The sequence below is a fragment of the Helianthus annuus genome, chromosome 17 (assembly GCF_002127325.2).
Source record: "Helianthus annuus cultivar XRQ/B chromosome 17, HanXRQr2.0-SUNRISE, whole genome shotgun sequence".
NCBI lineage: Eukaryota > Viridiplantae > Streptophyta > Magnoliopsida > Asterales > Asteraceae > Helianthus > Helianthus annuus.
This window is the reverse complement of record NC_035449.2, coordinates 20,712,926-20,733,962: the sequence shown is the minus strand read 5'-3', so window position 1 is coordinate 20,733,962 and position 21,037 is coordinate 20,712,926. Positions and strand designations below refer to the sequence as shown.

The following is a 21,037-nucleotide window of genomic DNA, read 5'->3' as shown; positions in this document are numbered from 1 at the left end:
TCTAATGTTTATTTTTATATTTTCTTAATTTAAGTCTATTTTTTTAAACTGAATTTTCTCTAATGTACATCGATATAGTTTTTCTTCACTTAAAAAAGAGCAAAGTGTTGTGTCCTTATTGTATGTGGATGGATAAGTCGTTATTTTCAAAAAATGGATATATGCGTCCCTGGGACTAAAAGTGTAGCGAAAACCAAATCCCAAGGATGCAAATATCCATTTTTTGAAAATAGAGACTCGGGTTGATACTGTCATATACTACAAGGACATAAATTGCACTTTACTCATTAAAAAAATTGATATGTTTTGTGATTAACAGTGTCTAGGGGTGAGCAATAACTGAATCTTAATCGAAATCGAACCAAACATAGACGAAACCGAACCGAAATCAACAAAAAGCTGAACTAACTAAAAATTGAATTAACAAAAAACACGGTTTAACCAAAAGTAACCAAGCCGAACCATTCATGTTTTTATATATTTCTGCCTTTTATACATCTGGTTCATACATTTCATATGTTATATGTAATGTCCGGCCCCTCGCACCACCAATATTGTCCGATTTGCCCCGATGGGTTGCTCATCCAGGAATTCACGGATTTGTTTTTGGTTGACTTGGTGCAGACTTTCCAGTAGGTCACACATCCTAGTACTACTCCCACCTGAGCATGTTTAACTATGGAGTTCTCCTCTTATCCACTAGTGTTAAGCCCAAAACACGTTGGTTATTTAAGAGGCATTGGATTACTTATGAACCAGGGATCTCTCCTGCCCACGGCCAATGTGGGATTTACCTAATGTGTCACAATGGTCCATGTTAATCTTTCGATAGTCGGTATCGGTATCGGTATCGTTACATTATACCTCCATTTCATGTATTTCTATTCTAAAGTTTTAGCCAAAGTTTGGTTTTAACTATTAACTGAAATTAATGAATCAAACAAAAAAACCGTCAATCTAACTGAATAAACAAAACTGATTAATCAAAAACCGATTGATTAATAAAATAGACTAACCGATAACTTTGATTTTGACTTCGGTTGTCAATAATAACCAAAACAAATGAACCATACACACCATAAGAGTGTCTATGTTTTCCGCAACATCACATAAACACCCATTAGGGTGGAAGGGGCACATTCGGTGACCCCTTCGGTAACCCCCATTCACTGCGCGGCAAGGGGCCGCCACCCTTCTTTCGGTAACCGGTGACCCACAAAATCGATGTATACTCACCGAAAAGAAAATGTGACTGTTATGAATTTTTGGAACGTTGGGACTTGCGGGTGACCGTTGGAAAATTAAAAAAAAATGTTCTCTTGATTTAAAACCCATACATTTCACTTATCTCACACACCACTCTCTCTACAATTTCTACACACGACACCATGGATAAACAAAACAAAGGTGAACCCAAGAAAAAAGCTTCCGCTAGCCGAGGATCGGGTCCAAACTCAAGAGGACACGTGGCGCAAATGAGACGAGGCGGTTCTAGCAGTCCTAGTGCACCGGTTCAATTCCCATACGGATATTCAACAAACTCTCAACCTCAATATTTTTCCCCCAACCTTCACAACCGACTTTTTATAACACCCAACCCCAACCTAATTTTCCACCACAAATATTCTCACACCCACATGGTCCAACGATGGTCGCACCTGGCATGTACGAATACTCCATGGAAGCACAAAACTCATTCGATCCATTTGCATTTAGGACCCCGCCAATTCAATCACCAAGAGAGAATGTCGAGCGCTCACTTCTGAGCTACGATGACAATGAAGACCAAGATGTAGAGGTTGTCCCCGAAACACAACATTTGGATGAAGAAATTGGCGAAGACGAAGAAGAATATGAGGTTGAAGACGAAGATGTTGGTGAAGCAAGTGAGCCAAAAGAAAAGGGAGGCAAGGCGAAGCATCAAATTTAAACAAAAAAACAAGAAGAGGCCTTAGCCAAGACATGGGTTCATGGTTATTTAAACAAGAAAAAGGCAACCAACAAAAAGCGGACAGTTTTTGAAAAAAGTTCTCGAGCATTACAACGCAACGGTCGGCGGAAGTACACAAACCGTTCAAGGACGTTCAAAATGGCTCTCAGTGTTGAGTAAGATAAACTACTTCAACAGCTTTTGGCAACAAGCGGTATAATTTTTTTTTAACATTTATAAAATATTTTCTATAACATTTTTTATTTTTTATAGTTTACTTTATATTTGTTGTATATGTAGGATCGTATATGTGGTAGTGGGTGTGGCGACGTCGATGTCATGAACAGGGCTTTAAAAGATTATCAATCAAAATATCCGAGTGATTTTCATCATGTTGAAGCGTGGGAGGTCGTTAATAAACATGACAAATGGGCCCCGGTACCATTGTTGGGTGGATAGTGGTAGCTCGGGCCAAAAAAGAAAGTCGTCGAATTCGGGTAACTATAATGCGGGTACACCGGGAACTGAGTTCACTAGCGATATACCCGACATAAACGTAGACCCCTCACCAACAAGACCGCGAAAGAAAGATAAGAGAGCCTCAACAACACCATCCGATAGCGCGGAAACGACTTTGACCGAGAAGCTCTCACAATACACCCTTATGAAAGAAGCAAAATAAGCACAGGCGATAGAATTGTCGAATATAAAAAAGAAACGTGAGAAACACACCATAGCGTTAGTGGCGGAACAATGCGAGGCGGTGAAACAACTTATGTATGATCAGGATGTGGATACGTTTACTAAGTCACACAACCATGCTTCACCCGAGATGTTGCCGTTTATTCTAGCGCGGAAAAGGGATATTGAAAAAAATATAATTGGCCATGCCCTTTCTAAATTTTAGGTTTATTATTTTTTAATTTTCTAGTTTTAATGTAATGTGTTTTTTTTAAGTAATTGTAATTACAGGTTTATTATGGTTTTATTTTGTTTAGTAAATGTTTTATTTATTTTTAATGCTTAATTTTTAGAAATAAAAAATATAAAAAAAGAAATAAATACCCAATATGTTTGAGCATCTTAGTGTTGAGTGTAAATTAGAAGTTGAGTGAGAAGTTAAAATAACATAAAATTATTGGCTAAATAAAAAATTTATCACTCCTAGTTGAACCATTTGGTGAGTACCCTTTCCACCCGTAAATAGCTATAAGCTTTCCAAAACATTTATTTGAATATAAAGTTAAAAACTCTTTTGGATGCATGGAATGGAAGTCAAACGGACGTTGACCCAACGGTTACGTTACTATGCCCGCCTTATGATACGCAGTTTTCCTTACCACCGACCTTATTAACATTTTCCATAATCAAAACATATATATTAATTAATATCAAAAAGATTCTCAAATCAAATCAAGTGAAATGGAACCACGCATTTCATGTGTTTCTTTACCCCTATAAAATCAACCACATATTTATCGCCTCTCATCGTCTTCTTCATTCATCCATCACACTTTGATATTTTAACCCATTTTCAATCCCAACTGTTTTCACCTTTCACATATGCACATGTCTGTAATAGTGTAATTGTCACCTGCATTCTCCATCATTGTTACCGGTTTTGATTCGATAAATCCTCGAATTCTAGTTAAATATATTCAAAATCACTATCAGTTTATCATAAGTCAGGAGTAAACTCTAATTTAAACATGAAAACAAGGCGTTCGGGCTCACCGTCTGTTATTGTGATCGGTGGTGGTCTTGCAGGCATAGCTGCTGCTCGTGCTCTCCACGATGCTTCATTTCGGGTACTCTACTTGCTTCAAACTTCAATCATATCTAAAGGTGATATATTACTATGTTACTCACCACCCGTTTGTTGGTTTACGTATTCAGGTTGTTTTACTTGAGTCTCGCGACAGAATTGGTGGTCGAATTTGTACGGATTACTCGTTCGGTTTTCCTGTAGATTTAGGGGCATCTTGGTGAGAGCTCATGTTACAGATCCTTGATTTATTTACATATATTTGTATGGGGTTAGGATCGTGTGAGACGCACTAGCTAGGCTAATTGAGATACTTGAGAATTCTGGATCACACATTTTTCCTAAGCTTTTCGTAATATACATATATGTAATTTAAAATTGACTATATACATATGTGTATAATTCAAGATTTGACAATATACATATATGTATATAGTCAACTTTAAATTATACATATGTGTATATGACGAAAAGCTTAGAGAAATATGTGGTCCAGAATGTTTCTCAAGTTTCTCAAATAGGTGGAATTCTTTTAGGATCGCTACCCTGTTTGTATGTAACTAATTAACTATATGCTTACGAATTATGATGCTGCAGGTTGCATGGTGTTTGTAAGGAGAATCCTTTGGCTCCTATTATTGGGAGACTTGGATTACCTTTATATCGTACAAGCGGTGACAACTCGGTGTTGTATGATCATGACTTGGAGAGGTAAGTAACTAAGTAACATAAAGATTAAGATTTTTAAAACAGTTAAAGCGGTTGATACAGTTGTAACCGGCAAACTACATAGTTTATACAAGATTTATAGTTATAGATGTATATTTTTTTCTTTAGTTATGCCTTATTTGACACGGATGGGAATCAAGTTCCTCAAGAACTAGTCTCGCAGGTCGGGGAGACATTTGAAATCATATTAGAGGAGGTATGCTTAGTTTTTTTAAGTGACCCCGATATTAAGCACTAGCAGTACTTTTTGATTGACTGGTTTGGTCATATTTTTGCAGACAAATAAGGTTAGAGAAGAGTTTAGTGAAGACACGTCTATACGGCGCGCGATGTCAATCGTGTTTGAAAGAAACCCAAAACTAAGGTTAATCAAAAGTTCAAAACTTACCATGATGATTTTCGTAATCAGATAAATAATAATCATGACAATATGTAAAAGTTAAAATTTTTACAGGCTGGAGGGGCTTGCTCATAAAGTGTTACAGTGGTACTTGTGTCGAATGGAAGGGTGGTTTTCGGCTGATGCCGATACCATATCGCTTAAATGCTGGGATAAGGTTAATTTTTGTTTTTTTTTTTTACTTTTCATTTTCTTTTTAAAGTAGTTAAACGTGTCGTCTAACACTCTAACGTCTTATTCGTGTTGTTTGATGCACAGGAAGTGCTTCTTCCAGGCGGGCATGGACTTATGGTCCGGGGTTACCAACCAGTTATAAACACTCTTGCTAAAGGCCTCGATATTTACTTGGGTCACAGGTAAAGTAAAAGGTCGATATATCATTATGTGGGTATGCGCGCGTACCTCTTACGCGATCTGTTTATTGTTTTTAAAGGGTAAAGAAGATAACCAGGCGCACTAATGGTGTGAAGGTAACAATCGATAATGGTAAAACATTCTTTGCGGATGCAGCCATAGTGGCGGTCCCGCTTGGTGTTTTAAAGTCAAATACCATTAGTTTCGAGCCAAGACTACCCGAGTGGAAGGAAGAAGCCATAGCTGACCTTGGAGTTGGAATCGAGAACAAGATCGCTTTGCATTTCGAAAAAGTGTTTTGGCCAAACGTAGAGTTTTTAGGAGTGGTTGCTGAAACCTCGCACGGATGTAGTTACTTTCTTAATCTTCACAAGGCTACAGGTCATCCGGTGCTTGTTTACATGCCCGCAGGACAGCTGGCAAACGACATTGAGAAAATGTCGGATGAGGCTGCCGCTAGTTTTGCTTTTTCACAGCTTAGAAATATTCTTCCTGGTGCTTCTGAACCGGTAACGATACATTTGAAAATCAACTTTCATTCACATACTTTGAATTTCTTAAAAGTTTTATCTTTATCGGTGTCTTGTTGTATGCAGATTCAATATCTGGTTTCGCATTGGGGCAGTGACGAAAATTCACTAGGTTCATATAGCTATAACATCGTCGGGAAACCTCACGAGCTATATGACAAGCTAAGGATCCCCGTGGATAATTTATTTTTCGCAGGGGAAGCAACAAGTGCTGACTACCCCGGGTCAGTACACGGAGCCTACTCGACCGGATTAATGGCTGCGGAGGACTGCCGAATGCGGGTTCTTGAGCGTTATGGCGGGTTAGATCTTTTCCAGCCCGTAATGGGCGAAGATACTCTCGCCTCTGTGCCATTGTTGATTTCTCGTATGTAAATGACTAGTTCGCTAGGTATCAAACGTGTTATTCTGTTTGATCAATGTGGGATATCGATGTTGCAGTGTATAGTTCAATGCTAATATATAAGTTCAATGTTTTTTTTTTATTGCAAAAAAATGTCCGATTACACATCTACAATATTAAAAATGCAATCATGTTGTGACATTTCAGTATCTTCGATATCTGCTTCAGTCAACTGTTTCGCAATAAAATTCATTATGTCGTATATTTGTTCGGATTGAGGGTGTGTTTTATCATGAGCGATGAACTTATGAGTCGATCCGAGAATCTCCACGAAACTCCATCCTGGCGATTTCTTCACACCCCTCTTCTCCATTGCCTCTCTTAATGTTCTGGCTTGATCCCACCGCTTAATCACCGCATAAACGTTTGATAAACCGACGTATCTCCCATCGTGATCAGGCTCTAATTCAAGAAGCTTCCTTCCCACTAATTCGGCAAGATCGAGATTCCTATGGTTGATGCAGCCGTTGAAAAGTGCTCCTAACATGGAAGCCGTTGGTTCCATAGGCATTTGAGTTAAAAATGTATATGCTTCTGTGAGTTGTCCTGCTCGTGCTAATGCATCGATCATGCAAGCATAATGTTCGGTTTTTGGGTTCATACCGTTCCGAGTAAGGCAGTTGAAATAGTACCAAGCTTCATTTACTAAACCCCCATGAGCACAAGCACATAGTATGCATAAGTATGTGATTTCGTCAGGGGTAATACCGACATTCTGCATTTCTGTAAACATACTAAGCGATTCGTGAACGAACCCATGTGTAGCAAGCCCACCGATCATTGCATTCCAAATTAAAACATCCGTTTGCTTCATTGAAGCCCCACGAAACACCGTTAGCGCCTTATCTATCGCTCCAGATTTAGCATACATATCCACAAGTGAAGTTCGTAACACCAAAGTTAACGTTATTCTTTTGTCGGTAATGTATTGATGCATCATGATCCCTTGCTCAAGCGCGCCTAAATGAGCACACGCACCCAACACACTCACCATCGTCACCTCATTCGCATCAACACCCGATCCACACATCTTTTGAAAAACATCTAGCGCTTCATAATACTCACCACCCTTGACATACCCATCAATCATAGAGCTCCATGACACGACATCCCGCTCCGGCATCGCATCAAACACTTCCCTTGCCAACACCACTTCCCTACACTTAACATAACAATCCAAAATCGAATTCCACGAAACCAAGTTTCTGTTCGGCATTTCATCGAACAACTTGCGTGCATACACCGCGTCCTTAAACGACCCCGCGAAATGAATCAAAGAGTTCTTAACAAACCTATCCGCCTCAAACCCATCCCTCACAACCCGCCCGTGAACCGATAACCCAAGCCGGACTTCCTGTAAATGGGACGCAGCCTTCGTTAAAAACGGATAAGTTAAGTGATCTGGGGCTACACCAACCCGCAACATATGAATGAAAACTGAAACTGATTTGTTGGGATTTTTGCTTTTGGAGTAACCTCTAATGATGGTGTTATAGTTGAAGATAGTTGGGTTAGGGAGCTCGAGAAAAATGGTGTATGCATAGTCTATGTTGTTGGGTGAAGTGGCTGCAAATGAGAGGAATGTTGATGTGAATATGTGTTCAGGAATCCCAGATGTGATTATTATGGAATGCAGTTGTTTGAAGTGGCGGAATGATTTGCAGTTTTCGAGCAAGGTGGTTAGATTACCGTTTTTGCATAATAATGCAGCATTCAACATTGGATGTGTTTAGCAACAGTGGAGAAGTTATGTCTGTTATAAATCTTCTGGCGTTTTTATTTTTAATTTTTTGTTGTTATTATTATTATTATTATTATTATTATTATTATTATTATTATTATTATTATTATTATTATTTCCGTAAATGACAAAAATAACAAAATAGACATGTTCAAATCAATCAATTAAGAGATGCAAATAAGATCTGCTAAGACGGCTAGAACTTAGCCGGCACAAAAAACCTTGAAAAGTACAATGGTGTAAAAAACGTACCAAAATTATACACGTATAAATCGTGAGCAAAATTTTACCGGTGGATAAACAAGTAGGGGGCTAAATCCTAGTTGTCGGCTAAATTTAGCGCACTTTGTATGCATGTTTTAATTTAAATGACTAGTATTTGGACCTCTTTGTACTTCACCGTTAGGTTTTGTGTCGGCTAAGCTTTAGTTGTCTTAGCCAGCGGGTCCTGTTTATCATATGATGATTGGTCCTTTTGAACATGTCTATTTTGGCAAAGGCTGAAAGTCAATGTCGATTTTGTTAATTATGTTAGTCAATATGTCTATTTCCGTGATCTTGTTAAACATTTGTATCCATGAATGAGTCGTGAAATTTAGAAGAGTGGAGGTGTCAACATGAGTCGTGAAATTTAGAAAAATTGATAAAATAATATATTTTCTTTTTTTTCTTTGAAGATGGTAATTGATTTATCAATCTAGTTTTGTCAAGCTTGTGTATTATTTTACCAACTTCTAAACACATCTCTTTAAGATGATTTAGTCCCCAAATCTTTTATTTTTATCACATTCAAATAAACCACGTGTATTAAAAACCCATATTTAAACCACCTTTGTTAATGGGTGAGTGCTTTATGCTTACATAAAGACCCGAAGTGCATCACAAAATATAAGCCTTAACACAGTTAAACTCACATGTTTCTGTCGCCATAGATGATATTTGACTATAAACAAAGTAAAATGTGGTCTTCCAATAACGTCAGAAATACCATACAAGTCGAAAAGTTTCCTATAGTGACATGCAAATAATCAAAACTCGTATAGAGTAAAACCCCCATCTAACCTAACGACAATTACAGACGACAAGATTTAGATAAGAAACCACATCCTTCATAAACTTCTAAACCTGGTTGGTCCAAATCTGTTTCATTATAACACGCACAACGTTTGCTCATTTTCCCCGTCAATGCTATTTCTAGCGGTCTCTGAACAAGCCGTGGGTATCCAGTGTCGCACCACACCTGCCACACAAAGTTACCATTTTCTTACTTTTGACTTCTGGAGTCAAACAAACACGTTTTGAATTTCCAATAACAATATCAAATTTTGTATTCTAAGTAACCGACATACGCAGTGGCGTTTGATAACAAATACCAATAAGCAAAAGTATGGAGTTATTGATGTGATAAATCCACATAGCTTTGAATTTCAGATGAACTATAGTTGACCTCAAAGGTCAAATAAATAACTAAAGTGCCAATGAGCATACCTCAGAACCTTCATCCTGGCTCCATTTTGAATTGCAGCCAGGTACTTTGGCTTCTTCCTTCTTTTGCTTTTCAATTAACTGTGCACCTCTTGCTGCCTTTGCTTCTACTCCTTTAAGATACTTTGTGGGGTTGCCGTCACTGTCATAATATCTGCCAACTAACTTGCCGACGGGTCTGTTGATTAGCCGAAAAATATAGCCATTGTACAGGACAAGTTACTCAAGGATCGTAGAATTATTTACATTTTTCAATTGACAACCGTTATACAGAAAAGATTATACACTTACATGTACGTCCTGGTATAGAAGTCTCTCCATTCAACTACACTCTTCACCTATAAGAAGACAGAAGGATAAAAAAAGTTAGAGTAAACTGCCATTTTGGTCCCTGAGGTTTGGTTACTTTTGCCACTTTAGTCCAAAACTCAAACCTTTTGCATCTGGGTCACTATGGTTTCAGTTTTATTGCCATTTTTGTCCAAAAATGAAATCAGGTCATATTTGTCTTATAAAATCCTGCAACTTTATCATTTTCCTCAGGGGCAAATCAGGTCATATTTGTCTTATAAAATATGGTATTTATTTATAAAAAAGAAATGATCATTTTGCCCCTCCAGAAAATGACAAAATAACAGGATTTTATAAGACAAATATGACCTGATTTCATTTTTGGACCAAAATGGCAATAAAACTGAAACCACAGGGACCCAGATGCAAAAAGTTTGAGTTTTGGACTAAAGTGGCAAAATTGACCAAACCACAGGGACCAAAATGGCAGTTTACTCAAAAAGTTATCATCAAAATATGTTTCATTATGACAGTCGTCAGAAAATCATTATTAGTAGATTAGAGAAACTAGACGTTAATTACCTCGGTGCTAGATAAACCAACCAAAGAGTCGGTAAGTCCATCTCCTGGATCCATTAAATGATAAAAACCAAAGATAATATATGTAAGTTGTCGATGATAAATTCTTTAGGAACTTGTTACTTGAATTATGCAAAATTCATCTTTTTTTCTATTATATGCAACTCGCCATCTCAAATATAAAATGCACTGTTTTACAAGAATTGACAAATGTACCTGTGAAGTTTCCGGAAACAAATGCCCTGGATGCATCTCTGAAATAGAAAGGGTAGAAGGAACAAACATAATTAATTAGGAAAAATTACAAGTTTTGTCCTTTATATTAATACCACTTATCAGGCGGTGTCCTTTTTAACGAATTTTGACAAGTTTTGCCCTTTACAAGGAATTTTGTTGCACGTTTTGTCCTTTAGGCTTAACACAATTAGATTTTCTTGTTAAAGCTTGTCACCCAAGGGTATTTTAGTCTTTTACCCATTTATTTAATATTATTTAAAAGAATAAAACCAAATATTTTAGGGTTGACTCTTGAAATATATGGGTAAAAAGACTAAAATACCCTTGGGTGACAAGATTTAACAAGAAAATCTAACTGTGTTAAGCCTAAAGGACAAAACGTGCAACAAAATTCCTTGTAAAGGGCAAAACTTGTCAAAATTCGTTAAAAAGGACACCGCCTGGTAAGTGGTATTAATATAAAGGACAAAACTTGTAATTTTTCCAATTAATTATAAGATAAAATGAAAGGACGGCAGGTGTCATACAAACTTATAATCAACTCTGAAACAAGTCGATTACCCAAAGATAATTATAAACCTAAACTTTTAATTAAGTTCGCTTAAAGTCAACCGAGTTTATAGTCATTAGAACTCTTAAAGTTCAGTCATTTAGTTTAGCTCGCATAACTTTATTGACATGAAGTGATGAAAGCGTAACACCTTTTCTGAGACATTTAACATAAAAGATTACTATGGTTTTATTCAAATCACTAGTGTAATTTCTTTGATGAATACACGTGAAAATAATAATGAAAAAAGATATAAACCTTCCGGAAAAGTGATTGTAGCCACCTCCCTTCCCATAATGAGATTTCCCTTTTGTCACATCAAACACCGACCTGATGTTCCATGCATGAAAGAAAAAGAATAAATTAAAACCCAATTCACCATTTTTTAGCATCTATGCATACATTCATTCCATGGACATAAATCCATAATTACCAAAAAAAATTCGATAAAAAATTTTGTGGTTTGGTTGTAACTTGAAAAAAAAATTATACAAAAAAGCATCCCCTCTTTCAATGAATAAAGGGATGAACTTCGAATAAACAGTGCTGATGGATATCTGATCAGTGAATCCACCAGCGTACATATTCAATGAAAGTGATATGCGTTCCGGATTGGTTTTAGATAAACATTAATACCTGCAAATAACTGTGATAGACCTTATTGCACATAATAAGATATAGATGTAATTATTAGAATCTAAATAGTAAATACCACACACGATTAAGTAATTTGCAAAACATAACGATAGATTTACATTTGCATGTGCAGCAGGTCTAGTTTTAGATTTAGCAAACCATGCTCATCAACCAGTGATAATACATTCTTTAATCATCACTAATAATACACATTATATAACTTATTGGTATACAGATTTCAAATTTTCAATCCATGAAATTTACCCAACGTTAATATGATCAAATTTAATAACCGTCAGATGCATACAATGATACAGACAAGTTAACACCAGGTGCATACAATCATCATCAATATTCCTGCGTAAACCTAACCAATCAACTCAAAATTAAACCTAATGAAATACCACATAATAGCTATAACAGCAGCAATAGCCAGAACCTAAACAAATCTTTCAATTTTGAAACCAAAAACCATCTAGGAATATTGATCAAACAGAAAGAAAGAAAGAGGAAAATGGGAGTACCCGAGAATTCCTAACAAGATGGGCAAGCCATCATTGGTCCCGTTGTATATAGCCAGATCTTCTACTGTAAACAATCTCTGGCAGATAAATTTATAAAAATAATAACGTAGTAAGTAAATGCATATATATTCAGTAGTAAATAATGCACATAAATAATCTGGTCAGTGGTCACAATAACATACAAGGTGTGGTGATCAAACTTTTGTTAAAATCAATAAATTAAAGCCACTGTTTAATAAATCTTTCCTCAATAATCACAAAGAGAATTGATCTCATAAACAGGCTTAACTTGACTATAGTTAAAAAAATGAATGAAAGTGAAATTACAAAATTGAAGTTATACATACAAAGGATGACAGTGTTGGTGATGCAGGGTGAGGATACGTGAGTGGATATAATGCGAAAAATAGAGAAATCAGAGCGATCGTAATGGCGATTCCAACGAAAGGGGAAACCCCCATTTTTCTAGGGTTTGAATCTTTTAGAGGTTTAACACTACCCCTTTCGCTCCTAATTCCTAAACTTCAATGCTTTTTATCAGATCGTATTACGACAAATCGGATTTCAGATTTGTTGGGTGTAAGTTTGCGAGGTTAGCAGCCAACAACGTTGAACAGATGGATTGAACTAGGTTCGTTTGGTTCTAACCAAGGGTTGTTTGTTTACCTGATAAAGATTACAAGTTCTCAGGTATTTCTCTTTGAATGGTTAATCATTAGGGGATACGGAGTCGAGATCGGCAAACTTCAGTAAACCAATTTATCGATGCGGTAAACCACCGCCAGCACCAAGTTTACCGATTTTGCCATGTTTGTTCGGTGATGGGTTGCCGATGCGGGGAGGGAGGTAGTGGCGGAACTAGACCTTCAACTCAGGGGTATCCCAAAATTTTTAGGGGTGTCCTGTGTATAAAAATTAGAAATTTTTTTTTTTACACTACTGGTAAAAACTTGAGCCCTAGCCCGGGCTACGCCCGTTTACACTACAGGTCCGCCCCTGGAGGGAGGGTAGGAGAAAGAGAGGGGGTGTGTGGGGTGGAGTCCATGTCATCTCAATCAATCACACATTTTTTTCTTTTTTAAAATAGTTTACCAATTGATGAAGTGTCTAACCATTGTCAACACTTTTGAGCATAGTTTACCACTTTGACGTGACACACTCTCATTTGTTGATTTTGAGGTTTACCACTTTCAAGTGTCTAACCACTCCCTATACCCTTATACTTAGTCTTAATGGTTAAGACTTCTAATCTGAATTGGTCAGACATTTGTCTCTGAACGGTTAAGCATTATACCGGCTCTTAATGGTTCAGACATCTTACTGGTTCAACACTTAACCATTCAGAAGTTGCCAAACAGCCCCTAACTTGACATCTCCTTAGGTCAACCGTTTAACTCACATTTTTCGCCATAAACACCATAATGTTATTTCAAATAATGTGTAATAGCCAACACACCTTAATGCTCTTTTATTTATTATTTTCTAATTTTTTTTATTCTCATTTGACATTATGCTAGAAATGTCTCTTCCTCTTCATGCTCATATAATGTCCAAGGGACGGTGTTTGGGCATTATCAAGCCCATTAAGCATGGTGTTATGGTATTTGGATATTTATGTTTCAGATTATATTTTGTATGTTTTATCTTATTTATATTAGTATTTTCACCTTGGTGTTGAGCGAGAACTTGACTGGAATTGGTTTGTTGTATTAGGATATTGGCAATCAGTATAACAATAAAAAGAGATATCGTAAAACCTTGAAAAATAGTGTCGAAACGTCAAAATACGTAACTTTATATAAGAAAAACGAAACCTTGACGTCGTTGATAACCTTCGTAACTTTAGACGTCGTATGCGTAAAACGTCAACATACGTAATTTTATACTAGTAAGATACCCGCGCGATGCTGCAGGGGTTACAATTTACAACGCAATACTCATTTTCATTAGTTTACTCAATTAATATCCACATTTTTTCTCTTTTCTCTGTAATGCACGATATATAAGCATAAAAAAGATATTATTACATGACCAGATTTTTAGGGAAGAAGGAATTAAATTTAACTAAAAAATGATCAAATCACAATTGTAGATAACTGTTAAAGTGTTCAAAAAGGGAAAGTCATTAAGAACCTCATGTCCATTTTATACATATTTCATAGAATGGCTTGCATGTCCATCACGTTTGCCATTTTCCCCCATTGATATGAGAAACCACGTGGCCTAAGCAATAACTGGCATTGAAAATTAGATTAGTACATATCAAACTTCTTTGACAAGCCAAAAAAAGGATCATATATAATTCAACATTTGTGCAATCATTTACAATATTATGAACTTTGAACATGTCTTGATGATGTGTGCAATCCAGATACATAGTTGTAAGCTGCATGAAGTACATAGTTGTAGGCTGCATGAAGTGAAGTATTTGTCATCCAATGAAGGTATGCAACTCACGGGTCGGCAAACATTCAAACCTGTGATGCAAGTAACATAAACTATCATCACATTAATATTTAGCTTTACAACAAAACGGTTATAGAAGGTTTTAGGTGCTTTACATTCACTTTTGGTGAGTTTGATGTGTTCAATCCTTTCAACTCATTTTAACTTTATCTATTTTTTAATGTTTTACCCCGAATCAACCCGGCCCATTCCACAAATAAATTGATGGTAAATAGAGGGAAGAAATCGACCCGAACCATTCCACAAATTTATTGTGACTACAGAATAGCAATCTTAGGTTAGGTTGTATGCAAAACTAAAAGTTTGACTTCAGACACCTTGCCCTGCATAACAAAAATAAGTTAAAGATGTAATGCATTAACTGTTGTGGAGAAACAATAGGGCATACACTAACACATGGCCTTTGAATACTCGCACAAAAACAAATCTAAGATGTAATGCATTAACTGTAATACATTGGACATGCGCTACGTAGCAGGGATAACATGAGATGCTAGTAATAAGTATACACATACGCAAAAGTGGTGCACACAATACTGTTATGGTTAGGATGTGGAAAGTATTGTCAAAATACATATACTTAGATGTATTTAACTGGAATTAGCAAAAAAAGTGATCGTTGTAAGCTTGACTTCTACATCATTTGTGTACACTGATGAACTATTGTGTTTTAATGTAGCTTCGGTGTTTAGTGCAGAGTTAACTGAATACAACTTATAATGCACTTTTTTTAACATTAATAGTTTATATTAGGTCAAATTAATAATCGGTAAAAGCAATATGTCATATTTTGTGATCTACCTACAAGTAAAAATATGTCACTGTCTAACTTCTGCAGTAAATTGTGAACTGGACTAATACATATATTTTAATTATATGTTTTTTATTGTATATTTATGATTACCACCATTGCCAATCTCATTTTAGAAACTATGGCATCAAAAACCGTATATGGCTTAGATCTTTCCTGTCCTATGTGTTCTACATAGTAATATAGAAAATTTATTTATGAAAAATAGTTTTTGGATAGTAATATGTGAAGGGAAGTTGATAGTATACCTGGGGAGCTCAAAAGTTTCCTTTTTAGGGCTGAAGGTATGGCTGGCTTTTGTGGAGAGATTGCCAATGGCAGTTAAGATCACCGCCCTAAAAATGTATCTAAAAATATTTACCAAGGTTTTCCTAATTTTTATGTTAAGAAATGATGATTTCTTCAAGATTAAAATTGATATTAAGTATGTATATTTTTGAGAAAAATATATATATTTATTGATCATCAAATTTTGTGCTAAGTGTATGTAGTATGTATTACATGAAATAGTGTATTAGGACTTGAAAATGCACTTAATACTCCTAAGGAGTAAAAATAAAAAAATACACATACAACATGCTTAGACAAATACAAGAGAATATATTTATGAAAATATATTTCTTCATAGAATAAATAACTTGGACAAGTTATGAACATGAAATGAAGTTTTTGGACAAAATACATAATTCGGGTGAAAAATACAAGATACTTATATTTATTGAGAGAAAATAATATAAGTAAGACACATAGTTAAAAATATAAATTATTTTTAACAAAAGAACAAATACATAAAAGATGGTGACTTGTACTTGTGCGATACAAGTCTAGTGACTAACGTTAATAAAACACGTTTAGGTCACGACGCTAGATAAGCAAAAACCGGTGAAGTTTACGGCGCAAGGAACGCAAAGTTGTGAGTTCATGCTCCCCCTTTTCTTTTAACTATTTTCAGTTTTATAACTTCGGGGGTGAAATACATGTTACAAATATTATAATGTTTACAAATGGTATGATGGATACAGGAATTGAGGAATGATACGAGAAATCGTGTCACGAATAGGGTACCATAAGCACCATTAATCGTGTACATACTAAGACCGCAGAACAAAATGTTAGATCTAATGGGTTTTCGGGCAGCCACACTCTTGGTGAAAACTAGTACCAAGTAGTGCTTTCGTGTCTCAGTCGTGAATCGACAACTAGAAAAATGCCTATGGTTTGTTTGCTTCCTATGTCGTGTCACATGTTAATGGCCTTGCAACCCATTAACAACTTGATACATACAGAAATACTTGATTTATACAAGATACATACCATGTTTTTCATACAAAGTATACAAGTGTCACACCCCGATTTCCACACGTTTCACCGGTGGGGGATTTACCGTGACGTAGTTGGCAACAATATAGTCAACTACACAATATTTAAATGCATAGCGGAAGCATAAAGATAGATATATTTCAACCATCAAATGTAATATCCAAGTATCATAAGTAGTCGAAATAATCCACAGGGGATCAAAATAAAATAGGAAATAATTTTCAACAGATAGTGGCATCCCAAGCTTGCGAGACTCTAACGATGCTAAGGAGTGGCCAGCCTATTTCGTGTAGAACCTGCATTTAATCTTTTTGGGGAAAATACGTCAGTTTACACTGGTAAATACATTCAACCGACACTTTTGTAAAAGGTTTAATAAAATTGATTTGAATGCACAAGGCACAAACTCTCTATAACTTGGGATAATTAATCAATCGAATCTTGTAAAAGAATTACATGTTCACTATGCGTTCAGTCGCCCGGGTCGTGCCGCGTTTAAGGTTAATAGACACGCCACATAGCATAAAGTCGTGGCGGGAAAACCAATGGTTATACCTTTATAAATATAGACACATTGTCGGGTGTACGCCTACACCCGCGTGTCAAGGTCGTGGCCATTTCGTAAAATGCTGCCAAGGATATCCGGGACGTGGTCATTAAGCTCCCAAAGGCGTAAACCCAACAAAACCAATTTTTAAACGGGTCACATTGATAATACCCAACTACTAATGAGTTAGGGTCAATTTCCCGACCAAGCGGTATTTTATATACCGTAACCCAAACTCGTATAACGGAAAATAAGTTAAAAGTATTTACCTGAGCAAGTAATAACCTCAATAAACAAATGCAAGTATCTTTTACTGGTCTCCTATTCTGGAACGAAGGTTTATAACAACCTATTAGAATCCTAACGGGTCTTTAATTTAGCCTTAGCTTAGACCGGTCAGTTACAAAGGATAAATACGGCTTAATCGCGTGAAAGGCGAAAACCGGGAATGGAATGTGGTTTGGACCCAACAAGTTTGAAGACTTGTTTTATGTGGGTAATATAAGCACATTCTGGATTTTGAAGTAAAAACGATAAGGTTTGACCCGTTTCGGCTAGTTTATGTAAACTAGTTACATAAACCGAACCGTACGCGCAAATGGCGTAACGGGTAACCGTAAGAGTCCTACACAGGTTTCCTAAGTTAATATGCTCTAAAGAGGTTGTGGTATCAGTAGGATACCTTCCATTATGCCCATAACGAGTTTAATCCCAACATACGCCCCGTAGGGGTATTTTGGCCATTTTAAAGATTATAAAAGAGATTTCCGAGTTCTACAGGAAATCTGAGTTTCCTGAACAGGTTATAAAGTTCAAAATACTTTATTTATTATTTAAAATCAGTAGCAACTGGATTCGGGTCAAAATACCATGTAGAACTCATTTTACGTCCGAAAAGGGTATATTCGGTATTTACCGAATCAATGCCATAACCGCAGGTTATGAGCAGGTTAAAATAATTAAAAAATCTTTAAAAATTCTAAAATATTATTTTACATCAGTGTGTAAAAGGTTTGGTGTCGAAATTTGGGTTTAGATAGGTTTTATGCTAATTGCGCCGTTTAATTACTAAAGTTTCCGTAATTGCGCTATTTAGCATAACTCCTATTCTAGACCTCGGATTGACATGAAATTTTAGGGACATGCTTAGAAATTAGTAACTAAGGTTATTGTCCTTTCACATGTCCAAAATTCTCGTTTTAAAGTTAAAAGGGCGTTATGGTCAACATTTAAGCATATAACGGAAATGTGTAAACGACTCGGACAAACAACGAACAGGTCACAGAGGGTTATACCATCATGTAACCTGGTCCTAAGAGAGTCCTAAGGCATATCTAAATCATACCATAACTGTAACACCCCGTGTTTTCGAATGTCAAAGTCAAAGTCCAAGTCAACTTTGACTTTCTTTGACTGTAGATAGTCGATTTTGTGTTTTAGTTGTATTATGTGGAGTAAGTGTTGTAATCAGCAAGAACCGAAGTAATCGAATGTATTTTAGCGCAAACCGATCTACGACTGTGAATGATAGGAAGTAACAATGCGATAAAGATAACCAATCAGTAATCAAGCCGATCTAACAATCAATCAAACTCAAGACTCGAATTATTGCGAATTGTGGTATTGTTATACGTGTGTGTGTGCCTTATGTGTTACATGTGCGTGCTTACTTTATGTTTGGTGTGGTGTTCAAGCAAATCAATCGAAAATTGAATCGAAACTCGAAAAGCAATCGAACTCAATCGAAACCGACATCGAAACGTGACTTATAGAAGATTGTATGTTAGATATAGTGGTTGGGATTAAAAGTAATTTGACTAGGAACTCTGCCGTACCCGTATCATCGTCCATCGAAATCGAAACGTCGAAAATCGTCGCAAAATACTCGAAGTGCGTGGCGGATCGAACAGGAAGCATCCTGATCGAACAAGCCAGCCGATCGGCTACCATCTTGCCAGCCGATCGAGCAGCCCACTCGATCGGATCTCCCAGCCGATCGGCTCTCACTTTCCTCTTTTGGAAGCCTATAAATAGGGCTGTCACTATCATACTTTCCATTTTTGGAAAGCTCTGACCGAACCAGCTATCTTCTTCACCTTTTCTCAGATTTCTCTCAATCGCGGTAAGTTCTCGCTCTAATTCTTGTACGTTTTTTTATCATTACTTGATTCTACACCTTTCTATCTTTCAAAACTTGAATTCTAACCGTGAAATCACCAAGATCTAAGTGTTCTTGGGTGATGTCATCATGGTGTTCTTGAAGAACATCATGTTCTGGCCTCATTCCACTATGATTGGCTTAGATCTAACCGATTTCCACATAAACAAGTTAAGATCTATCAAAGATCTAAACATCCACAAGTTGTGAAGGATTGAAAGAAGGAATTTCCAACTTTCTTTCAACTCTTTTACACTCAATGCCTTCGAATCAATAGAAACGGAGCTTGAACCGGCTAACTAATCATTCAAATAGTTAAAAGGTTCAAGATTCGGGTTCTATGAACAAGGTTCACCGATTTCGGGTTAAACTCTAAACCGACATTCCGAACCGTTCACCGGCCGGACTTGGGTGATTCCTGTTCGAGCCAAGGAAACAAGTAGGAACGAAGGTTATCATAGTTCAACACGTTGTTAAGATACCTTGAAAGAATGACAAATAAACAAACAGCCAAGTGTTAGATGAAAGGCCGACCAGGTCAGAAATGCTGGCCGAACGGCTAGGCTGTTCGAACAGCCCAGCCGATCGGACATGCCAGCCGATCGACCGGGCCAGCCGATCGGCTAGCACATGGTCCCACACTTCCAAAACTTTTGAAGTATAGCATTGACGAAGTAATGTTCGATCGGATGGGTCACTCGATTGGTAAACATTACTGTTCGGATCATGAGATACTATGCTTCAACACTTAATCGTTTTCACAACTCGTTCGTAGTAGGGAATGTCAGCCGATCGAACAGACTGTTCGATCGAGTGACATACAGTAGAGGACCACTCCTGAAGTTCCTAGCCGATCGAGTCAGCTAGCCGATCGAGTGAGCTAGCCGATCGAGCGAACCGCTCGATCGACCGACTTGAAAGGCAGGAACACTTCAGTGTTCTCAAATGCTGCAACGAAAACTTCAAAAGTTCAAATCCTCAAACACAAACACACCAGAGGAAGAAACAATCCACTCGAATGGTCCAGCCGATCGAACAGGACTGTCCAATCGGATATACCAGCCGATCGAACAGGCCGTCCGATCGAACCTGCCGTTCGATCGACCAGCCCATTCGATCCATCCATACTTGTTACTTTTCCGCATTACTTATCGTTGTGCTATCGAACTATTCAGGCTAATCTTACTCTTAGCGCTCCTTTCAATCCACAATCAATCATTGTGAGTATACTCGATCCCTTTTTGCTTTTAGCACTGTTGGGTGTTACATACGTTACCTATCAAATCACAATCAAACACAAACTATTTGAACGCTAACCATTTGCATGTGCTATTTGACTAAATGAATGTTGTTTATTATGTTTACACGTGGAATGCTATCTACCTGCCTTAGCAACGTAGTACTATAGTTTGGACTCATCACCCGTTCACACGGGGGTTGTTAAGGACAAATACTTGCATGGATTACGGTGGTAATCATGTATTGCGAACCGTCTCGGACGGTCAACCCGCAGTCGTTGGTATCGATGGTCCCATGTCGATAATTAACATGCATCGTTTTCCTCTATGTACGTGCCTGGTT

The 21,037-nt window shown here is 37.0% G+C and overlaps 3 protein-coding genes across 3 annotated transcripts; 1 reads left to right on the top strand and 2 right to left on the bottom strand.

Moving 5' to 3' along the window:
• The first annotated feature begins 3,377 nt into the window (after positions 1–3,377).
• On the top strand, positions 3,378–6,187 carry LOC110921258 (polyamine oxidase 2). The gene is made up of 9 exons (XM_022165549.2): positions 3,378–3,738; positions 3,827–3,915; positions 4,293–4,406; positions 4,533–4,620; positions 4,703–4,788; positions 4,879–4,981; positions 5,083–5,180; positions 5,258–5,687; positions 5,775–6,187. The coding sequence occupies exons 1-9, from the start codon at positions 3,640–3,642 to the stop codon at positions 6,081–6,083; spliced, it is 1,416 nt and encodes a 471-aa protein (XP_022021241.1). The 5' UTR covers positions 3,378–3,639; the 3' UTR covers positions 6,084–6,187.
• Positions 6,188–6,189: 2 nt separating this feature from the next.
• On the bottom strand, positions 6,190–7,852 carry LOC110921257 (pentatricopeptide repeat-containing protein At5g08305). The gene has a single exon (XM_022165548.2). It carries the CDS (start codon positions 7,829–7,831, stop codon positions 6,212–6,214), a length of 1,620 nt encoding a protein of 539 aa, XP_022021240.1. The 5' UTR covers positions 7,832–7,852; the 3' UTR covers positions 6,190–6,211.
• A 917-nt stretch (positions 7,853–8,769) lies between these two features.
• LOC110921909 (membrane-associated progesterone-binding protein 4) lies at positions 8,770–12,797 on the bottom strand. The gene is made up of 8 exons (XM_022166236.2): positions 12,502–12,797; positions 12,155–12,231; positions 11,253–11,324; positions 10,424–10,461; positions 10,211–10,254; positions 9,629–9,675; positions 9,341–9,515; positions 8,770–9,092 (listed from the first exon to the last, which is right to left on the bottom strand). Exons 1-8 carry the CDS (start codon positions 12,613–12,615, stop codon positions 8,925–8,927), a joined length of 735 nt encoding a protein of 244 aa, XP_022021928.1. The 5' UTR covers positions 12,616–12,797; the 3' UTR covers positions 8,770–8,924.
• Between the last annotated feature and the right edge of the window lie 8,240 nt (positions 12,798–21,037).